This window comes from Botryllus schlosseri, chromosome 10 (genome assembly GCF_051294905.1).
Source record: "Botryllus schlosseri isolate E-star chromosome 10, Bs_hap1, whole genome shotgun sequence".
Lineage (NCBI taxonomy): Eukaryota > Metazoa > Chordata > Ascidiacea > Stolidobranchia > Styelidae > Botryllus > Botryllus schlosseri.
In genome coordinates, this window is record NC_137245.1 from 24,732,202 (window position 1) to 24,742,495 (window position 10,294).

General features: G+C 41.5%; 1 protein-coding gene across 1 annotated transcript; it reads right to left on the reverse strand.

Annotated features, from left to right (window-relative positions):
* Window positions 1-208: 208 nt before the first annotated feature.
* On the reverse strand, window positions 209-7,513 carry LOC145449083 (uncharacterized). The gene is made up of 5 exons (XM_080327555.1): window positions 4,582-7,513; window positions 4,214-4,494; window positions 3,383-3,490; window positions 2,800-3,074; window positions 209-535 (listed from the first exon to the last, which is right to left on the reverse strand). Exons 1-5 carry the CDS (start codon window positions 7,433-7,435, stop codon window positions 466-468), a joined length of 3,588 nt encoding a protein of 1,195 aa, XP_080183681.1. The 5' UTR covers window positions 7,436-7,513; the 3' UTR covers window positions 209-465.
* Window positions 7,514-10,294: the final 2,781 nt, after the last annotated feature.

Consider the following 10,294-nt stretch of genomic DNA (forward strand, 5'->3'; position numbering starts at 1 on the left):
CGACTCGACCCTCTACTTGACTTGGACTCGGTGGTGAATTGAAAATGACTCGAATTCACTCGAGTCAACGCTATAAAAGTGAAATTGAATTGCGACTCACAACCTTGTGTCTTGGTTACAACCCTGCTACAAATGCAACCGAATCGGTGAAATCTTCCCCAGAGTTCAAGAATATTTCCATATTTCTACATGTATTCAATGCCACATATAAATTGTTTCAGCATATATATTTTTAAAAAATGGAGAATACAAAAACACAATAGTGTTTTCTTTAAAAACACACGTATTCAGTGCCAAATATAATTTGTTTCAGCTGCGGATACACATTCAAAAATTGGAAAATACAAAAACAGTGTGTTTCGGAATGTAAAATTATAAAAAATCACAGCTACTCCAACTTGAAAACATCGTCTAACGATGCTACATCACGCTGAAAATGACACATAAAAGACGGCCAGCGTCAGTTCAAGTCGTCATCCTGTCGACGATTACGTTTCCGTGAATGTCTTTCACTCTCAGCCTTCCCGAAGCGTACCTGCAAATTTCGAGAATAGTAAATAGTCTTCATCACTCAACTACAAGTAAGACCAATTACTGATTTCAACGATCTATAATTTGCGATTGAATTCTCAAAAGTAGTGTCCTCCAACCTTATTTTGTCATGTAAGCCCTCAAAAGTTGTGACAACTCATGCGCCCTGTTCACTCTCGGTATGACTGTGTGAATATAATGTCTATATTTGACAATGATGTTGGCGATATAATTTGCTCAAATTGACCTGCTGTGGCAACATGAGAGCGCAATAGTCAATTCGATATGCGTGCCAAAATTACCTGCACATTAGGGTTGTCCATAATTTGGGAAATCTCAACAAAGATGCGTATCCATGTCTCATTCTGTAGATTATTGATAAAAAACGTCAATGAACCTGCAATAAGCTCATAGGAAAGTCGTTAACATTTGTCTAAATGCGTTTGAAAGTAGCTGCCGCAGAGTGGGCGTGTTAGCGACCATAGAACGGCGAGAAGACTAGTTATCACGAAATCACGACTCTTGATTGGTTATTCAGCTATGCTTGAATGATCACGACCACAGCGGCTAGCTGAGTATGTGCTTCTATTAGCCCAAGGAGACCGCTAACGGCAATGATTCTGTAAGCGCATTGTACATTGGTGATTTAATAATAAAATGAGACATCTGGTCATTGAATGTTTTAGTGTTAAAACTAGGTAACGATAGGTTTAGAGCAACAATAGCCTCTTACAGACATGACAGAGGTGCAACAGCGAATGATTGTGAACTTATAGAACTAAGTATAGATCCAAGAAATTCCTATATGATATGCTTGAGATTACGCCAAGTGGTCCTGCTTTTCTGGGTGCTGGTAAGGTATATTAGACATCACCAAACTGGTGCAGCATAACATGTGAGATGGATGCTGGACACAATCCTGTATGCTCAGAAGATATGTGGGCCGACCAGGTAGCTTACATTGGATTTCTGGAGAAGAGTGTAACTACCACACCGCTTCAATCCACCCTTTTTATGACCATGCCTGGTTTGATTCAGGCATTAGTCGTTATGCAGCCGGTAATGATCTAACATTCATTAAGGACATGCTAAGCAATGAAAGCAAACTGTCTTTTTGCTGGTCCTACCAGCATAGTCTGTGCTTATCTTTAGAGCTCTTTGCCCGGCATCATTGAGGAGGTGTCAAACAGCACTTGCGGGTATGATTCACTAAGCTGCAAGAATGTGACAAGTGCCAAGCATTGTCTGATTCATCCAGCCCTTAACAGCATTCAAGACTTCAATTATGTACCACGACAACAGCCTAATAAGATCAGACAAAGTAGTGTCAATGTCAAGCTTTATATTTGTATTCAATGATGGTACATCCCCTCTGAAACTAGAAATTCGTATGCCACTTGCATAAGCGCCTTTGTACTATTTTTCCGCGTGTTTTTGTGCTTTCTATCAATGAAATCAAGGCATACAGGCTACAACTGTTACCTTCACAATAAGCCATCCAGTCATGTATTTAAAGATATTGTGAAGCAGCTGTTCTCAGTTCATCATGTATTTCGTAACTTAACATGTTCTGAATTAATCCTAAATCATTAGTTACGGACCAACCTACAGTGCACTTACTGAATAACCGCCGTCAGCCGACTCCTTGACCGGCTAATCAACAAGCCGCCAACGTCGTGATCATTGAAGCATAGCAGATTAGCCAATCAAACGCCGTGATTTTGTGATTACTAGTTTGCTTGCCGTTCTATGGACGCTGACACGCCCACTCTACGGCAGCTACTTTCAAACGCATTTAGACAAATGTTAACGACTTTCCTGTAAGCTTATTGCAGGTTCATTGCCGTTTTTTACCTATAATCTATAGAATGAGACATGGATACGCATACATTTTGAGATTTTCCAAATTATGGACAACCCTACTGCACATATCACAACACTGCTAATCATAGCAATTTAAATAGGGTTGCCAACGTTTTTGGCTAACCACAGGTGGCTCCTATTTTTAATACAGTTTTATAGACAGTATTGCGGAATTCACCTCCGATTAACTGCTAGGGTTGGACAAACCTTTCAACTTGAGGGCCTGATTCAACATCTGAATCCATTTACGGAATGCACTACGGCAAAATTGGGAAGTTTAGTCAAGTCACCACAGTAATGAGATCTTTACTACGCATTCATTAACATTTTTACAACATTTCTTGTGGATTTCGAGGGCCGCACTAGATGTGCCGTAGTTATAGACGACTCTAGAAGCAATTTTACCTAGTCTCCTGACGTCCGTCTTCAAACACAGTCTTACTGGTGCCGTCCGGATACTCTCTCCTTTTTAGAGAGTTGGTGTGTATCTCTCTCTGACCGTTTGCGAACACTATCGTCTTGTCCTGGTTTGGCGCGATGTGCATTTCCGTCCCGTCGGGAAACACAGTTTGCTCGGTGCCGTCGGTGTGCAGATATTTCACAGTCTGGTCGGGGAAGGTAATTTGCTTGGTGCCGTCAGAGAAGTGATGTTCAATTTGCTTGTTCGGGAATTCAAACACCTGAAACGCACATGATTTGCTATGAATTGAGCTTGATTTTTATTTTATTTCTTCCTAATCCCAAAATTAATTCAATTTCTCAATTTGCGAATTCAATACCGTAATTCTAATTATAACCTCATCGGGAAAAGCTGAAAAAAGTTGCACAAGCACACATACATAGGAATTGATCATTGCAGACATGGCCAGCAGCAACACATACAAAAACAACACAACGCAACACAACACAACACGACACAACACAACAGGAATAGTGTTGCTTGAAAAATAAAATAAACTGTTGTAAATGAAATAAGACTCTCACTTACTTGCAGGCCGTCAGGGTGTGTCGTGTGAGTGGTTCCGTTTTCATGGTAATAGTACAGCACCGATCCGTCGCCGTAGATTTCCTTGATATCGCCGTTCGCGAAATGGACCTGGAAACATAAAAATACAATACTCTCTGCAATCAAGACAAAATTATCATTATTCGAACAACAGAGACGAGAAATATTTGAAATCCGCAGTACCACGTTAGCAATTTAAAATATAGGCAATGCAGTGAACAAATAAGTTCGACTATTGTAGTCCTGGTTTTAATATGGTGCATACAGAGAGGTGGTCAATATAGTCAGCGTTCGTGCTAGCATATTTGAACAATAGGGCTGTTAAAAATGCTACAGGTACTTGATAAAATTGTTGGATTGGCTAAAAAACGTTGCACATTAAATTTGGCTCAATTCTAGTCTGTATTCATCATTGAAACTTCAAAAATTTACACGCTATCCCACGAAATTGTTGATCTGTATAAAAACGTAGAAAATTTGGGATTGAAAAATTGTATTTATGATGGGAAATACTATCATTATTAGATTTTAGATATGAAAAATAGTATTTACGGTGAAAAAATCTACCATTTTCAATAATAGAACTACCCATCGTAAATACCATTTTAGTCAAATCGCAAAAATATTTTCTCCCAATAACTTTGCTTCTACGGGTTGGAATTGAGCCAAATTTGTTAAGTATCGTTTTTGTAGAAAACAATTTCATGGGGAGACAGTAAAAAAAAAAAACTTTAGTTTTTTATCATAAATAAAATGATAAAATATATATTATCTTTGAACACACAGAAGATAAATTTAGGCTACCCAACCTACCTTCACCATCTTTCCGTCAGCCGATATCTCCTTCCGCGTACCATTCGGAAACACAACCAACCTCCTCCCGTCGGGCAACACCTGTTCTACCTTCCCATCGTCATGCGTCGTCTCTTTCAAAGCAGATTTCTGCATGTCGGTACGTTTCAGAGTGTCTCTCAGATTCGAAATCGCCATTTCGGGCGAAACAACTCCCGATTTAGTCTCGGATTTTTTCGCTTTGCCTTGCTTGCTACGAGGATTCGACGAGACATGCCCGTGACCTTTTGGAAAGTCTTTACCTGTGTCGGAAATGAGCATATTGAATATGGATATGAATGAATGAAATGAATTGTGCATTCAAAAATATTAAATCCATCATCACTGACCTGTATCCACGACGGTAGAGTCAACCAAATCATTCACAGCCTCCCACACAGACGGCTGCTTCGCCGTTTTAGTCTTCATCAATTTCCTATCCTTAACGCGTTGCGCTTCCATCTCTTCTATACGTTCCTGCAGCTCCTCGTTGTCGCATTTGAGAGACGATATCTGTCCGCGCAGCCTGTTGCAAGTCGCGTTCCATCGCTGCTCTTTGCTCTGATGATCGGACCCGAGCCTCTCTAATTCTTCCTGTAATTTTAGTATTTCCTCCCGTTCTTCCTTGCGAGGTAACATTTTCGTGGCTAAAACATGCTCTTCGAAGAGTTTCCTTTCTTTTTTAAGCTTTTTTGTCTCATTTTTTTTGTACTCCTCCAACCTCGCTAATTCCGCATCCTTTTGTTTTCGAAATTCTTCCACTTCGAACGCAAGATTTTTAGCGTTTTGTTCATGTTTTTCCCTGATTTTTTCAAGCTCAGCGTTCTCTCTTTTAAACCGAGATATCTCACTTTCAAGCTCTTCAAGTTTTTGCTTTAAAAGTGACGCCGGCGATTCAGAAACCTGCGCAGCTTTTGAGGCGACTTCACCTTGTGGCTCACACGACTGCGAAACCGACAGTTTCGGTATTGGAACTTTGAGTCCTGGAAATAATTTTTGCATCAAAGACGTAGGCGGAGGAGGTGGAGACAAAGACAGCCCCCTGGCCGAAGACAAAGGCGTCCTAGGGGTCGGGTCTGTGTCACGGACTGGATTTTCAGCGTCTTCGTTCTCAGGCTCCATATAATCCGAGCATTTATAATTTTTCGCCGAATCATCTTGTTTCGATCGCCGTGGCGATGCAATAATTGCTGACGCGTCGATATCACCCCAAGGCAGGTCGTCTTCAAAATCATCATTGAAAACACAATCGTCAGTGTACTGGTCCACTTGCGACGTAGTTGCAGCGTGTTGGCGAGGCATAAATGCACTTGTCGGTGATAAATTCAATTCGTTTGAAGTTACAATATTTTGTTTCGTTATCGGAGAGCATACAGGCGACCGTGCAACTGGGCGTACCAATTTTTCCTTTCTCACTAAACTAGCTGTTTTTCGTTGAATAACCCGATTCTGGTTAATTTCCGGTGACTTAAAATACGGTTTCGGAGGTAGAGGAGATAAAATTTCATCATCATCATCATTGCAAATCGGAGATTCACCATTTTTCCAATTACCATCAATCGCGTCAGCGATCGATAATTCATTTTGAGTCGATTGTACTTTAGTACGAGCTTCCTCTCTCAGTCTGCGTCTCTCGCGGACTCTATCTCTCAAAGACATCTGATTCTCATCTTTCGAAGGAGAATCGTGACGTAGTACAGAGGCTACTAGAGAAGGTTCGTTAAAAAACGACGCATCGTCTTCTGCGTATCGTTCTAACATCTCAAATTCTTCTAAATCAGCGTCGGTAGCTGGTCGAAAACGTTGCATGTTATCGTAAGATGACAATCCAACTGTACTATTAGTTTCAACACGCGGAATATTCACTTCTACCTTTTTCTGCGTAGTATTACTAGCAGGAATCTTTTGCAAACGTTGCATATTGTTATCGTAAGATGACAATCCAACTGTAGCATTTGATCCAACACACGGAATAGTCACTTCTACCTTTTTCTGTGATGTATTATTAGCAGAAATCTTTTGTAAAGATCTTTTAATCCCAGACGAAAGTGTTTGCGAAGATTTTTTTGAACCGTTCGGTGGTTTATGAGCGATCTTGTCTCGCGTATTTTGTCTCTCTTTATCCGAGAATTGACTCTTTTCTTTTGTTACTTTTTTATCTTTCGCGGGAGGGACGTATTTTCTAGCCGGAGGCCCTTTGAACCTAGCCAGGCCTTGGCCTTTACGTAAAAATGGACGTTTGACAGGTCCTGCCGGTTTCGCGGCATCGGCGACGGATTTTTCATGTTCTTCTCTGCGTAATTCTTCTTCGAGTTTTTGTTCAAACGATTTTTTGGCGCTTTCGACAGGAATATCGTCATAATTATTTTTAGGAGTCGCGCCAGGTAGTCTGTCGATAATTTTTCCACCATTTTGATCGAAATCATCACTTTCTTTCATACTTTCATTGTGAGTATGGGGATCCAAATCTCCACTTTCCAAATCATCTATATCTTGTGAATCTACTTCAGGGTCGGTCTCAAAGCCGTTTGCTTTTCCGCACCTATCTCTGTCAACTTGCATTCTGGCACGTTGCGCGTTTAAAACAGCAATCTCCGCTTCTTGTCTACGTCGTAATTCCTCTTGTTGCATTAACTGCCAAATTCTGATCAGTTGTAGCTTCTCGACTGCTGCATTATCGCCGCTAGCACCAGGTTCTACGAGTTTTGACACCTCGCCGCAAATGGCGTCACTGCCCAAGATTTCAAATAAATTCCCTAAGTCTGACGATGGTTTTGGAATAGGTTGATGCGGCATGTCCTCATTAACATCATCTTCCTCTTGTTCATCACAGTTTAGTTGCGGTTTCGGACGGTTTTGAGACTCGTTTAACATGCTGCTAAAGTCCATTTGTACGACTCTATTGAATTGATTTAAAGCAGTAGGTGGAGTGTCGTCACTGCTAATGGGTAAAGGCTGAATGCCAGAAAAATCACTCTCTTCGCCACTTTTCAAAGACAGGCACTGGTCGTCAAAATCGATGTGTCTTTGAATGTTTTTCGCGGAAAGCTGTCTCGCAGCGGGGTCGTTATCGCTTTGTATGCCTTTTGTGGAGAATAAGGAGCTGTCCAGTTCAGAGCCGAGCCAAGATAAAGTGGTTTCTTTTATCGTTGGTAAAGATGGAGGTAGTAACACCCCAGCGCGGTTTGCACCGTTCATTGCCATAAGACGTTTCTCAGGGTGTATAATTTGTTATCGTAAAGGAGACTGTTCAAATAAATATACACACAAAATTAGATTTGGAAATGAACCCGATGGAATCTCGGTTCATTTTTTGAAATAAATCCTGCGTGACGAGAGCTTTTCTGCATAGAATATTCAAGTAAATCAACAAAAAGTTCTGCGTGACGTTGCCACCAATTCCACTCTGGGAAATGAATGTCATCAATATCATGTGTGTCTGTACACTAGCCTGCATTATGATGATAGAACCATGTCTTCTTTGATGCATCAGAGAGATTCCAAACAATACAGAAAGAGCAGACGTCAACAATAATACAGGAAAAATGCTCGTGCAGAGTATTTGGTATGAGATAGGAATAATCGATACGGCCTTGAAGGACAAAGTTTGATCAATGATCATACATACATCAAACAAAATATGCCTGCACTGCCTCTAGATCAGTGGTTCTTAACCTTTTTTCCTCCAGCGCCCCCTTTCAAAAATTATCGTGCTCCAGCGCCCCCCTCCCCAACTTCACAATGTAAGGAATGTAATAAAGACAATGAGTAAGAGGGAGGGCCGTAACAGCACTTCGTCAACCCCCTAAAAACGATTGCCTTGCGCACCCATAGCGTGATAAATCGAACTTCCGAGGGCTTCGCCCCCACGAACCCCCTATCGTGATTTCGATGGTCAGCAAAGTTTGTGTGGCCTGGTCGCCCTAGGTACCAAAATTTTCTATAATGCATGAATGAATAGGTGGTAATTACATATATAAGTCGTGATGAACTGAGTGAGCTGTTGTATAGGAAGATAAAGGGCACGTAATTAATAATTAAACATATTCGGGCGTGCCCGCAGGTACAATTATTCGTTACCAGGGCCGTAACAACAACTCGTCAGCCCCCCCCCCAAACAAAAAACGTTGGTCCTGGGCCCCCATCGGGTGATAAACCAAGCTTCCGGGGGACTTCACTCCCGGACCCCTATTAGGCTGTCCTCTATTTGCTGAAAACCTATTAGGTATCTACATTGGGTGTCCATTTACTGAGGCAGCTATTCTCGCCTAGTCGCGCAAAGCGCGAAAAATTTCACAAATTAATGATTGAATTGGTCATTATCATCGGGAATTGCATGTAAATTGAGATTAATTTTCATCCTCTCTCTGCTCACGTAAACACATTTACCGGTAGAGCTGAGTGAGGTGCAATGTTCCCTCTAAGCTGCGCACGTGCGCAGTGCTGACACGGTCTCTGCGCACAGAAAATCTACGTTGCGCACAACAAATCCGAAGTTATTACCTTTTTTTAGTCGATACGCACTGTTGTCCAGGGGTCAGCGCAGTGAGTTGTTGAGTGTGCACAGACTCATCAAAACTTAAAGCGAACATTGTGAGGTTTCTTGAAAACTGTAGGGCCCAATACTAATAATTAAACATATTCGGGCGGGCGAACCCGTTGGTATGACTTCGTTGCATGATGTTATTTCGTGACCCCCTGTCTGCAATATCAAAAAATATAGAATCGATCAACGGGGATATCTCCCAACAGGAATATCCCTGTCGCCCAATCGTACTAAACTAAAAGACGCACACGATTTCAGATTGGTATTTCTTCACTGACATACGTCTTCTGGGGTTCAGATTGCCAAGACAGGAACATTCGGTGTCAGTCATTTAGGCGCTCATGGACAATTAAACCTATAGGTATTTTGAAGGCTATATGCAACGAAGTTTTCGGTGTTCATTTGCTGTGAATACTCATTAAGGATTGGTCCTATCACCACATCATCTACTGCGAAGCCATTTTTCTCCAGCGCCCCCCATACCGCCCCCTTGAGCCCAGCGCCCCCCATATTGCCCCCTGAGCGTTTCCGCCCCCCTTCAAAATCGCCAGCGCCCCCTGGGGGGCGCTGGGGGCAAGGTTAAGAACCACTGCTCTAGATGGATGTGATCTGGCTGTATCAAATGATAACTGATAAAAATAAATCAAATGATAACATAGAAGTAATGTCATGAGATAAGTGGTAATCAAGTAAGCCTTTCGTAAATCGATCATACGGCAATTCTATAGGATGTTTGTTTGTGGTAAAGCATTCCTAACGTAATGACAGATCCTGAGCACGGTAGTAAATATATAGATTTATGAGTTGGAGGCGCCAACCGCATTATATTATTTTTGAGTCTATCATTACTATCAAGCGTAACTGAATGCCATTACTATACCCATGGGACTTAGACATGTACCGTTCTGCGGTTCTGCCTTTACAATTTGAATTTGCACTTGCGGAGTGACGAGAGTGACAGAACCTTATAGATGTGTTGAAATGATTTATTCTAAACTAATGAACAAATGAATGAGTGGAGGCACATCACCTTGGTACCATACAGCGCAGGAACAGAATACTGTCAAAAATATATAGCTCGTGCGCTTTTACTACTAGACAAACTTTTCACTCATCAAGTCATCATGACGCATTTCTTTTGATTTCGTCAGTCACGCAGACGTTAGAACAGAACAACCTAGGATATGGAACTCTATTAATCAGTGATCCTAAATCAACATACTACAGGCAATACCTCTCATTGAGCAATGGCACCGACCCACTAATAAATTGCAGCGATTACCTGCATGCTGCATTCAGCTTTCCAATCCAACCCCCAACTGAAAAAACAAACGTTCGAATGTTCCGCTCGAGAGGTAAACAATCAATGGTTTTTACAAATCATTAGTGCGAATCGAAAAAAACACTGAAATAAGACCATAGCCTTTACAAACGCTATGATAAGACTATTGATTACTGACGTAGGGAGTAGTAGTAGTATTCTATAATAAGACGCATCTACATATCAGCCATAGAGC

Bases quoted from the DNA above. Each gene is read 5' to 3' on its own strand.
- LOC145449083 (XM_080327555.1), bottom strand. From the start codon at position 7,435: ATGGCAATGAACGGTGCAAACCGCGCTGGGGTGTTACTACCTCCATCT. The intron at 3,075-3,382 runs GTAAGTGAGAGT...TGTGCGTTTCAG, and splicing joins CACACCCTGACGGCCTGCAA to GTGTTTGAATTCCCGAACAA. The intron at 536-2,799 runs GTAAAATTGCTT...CGAAATTTGCAG, and splicing joins GACGGACGTCAGGAGACTAG to GTACGCTTCGGGAAGGCTGA.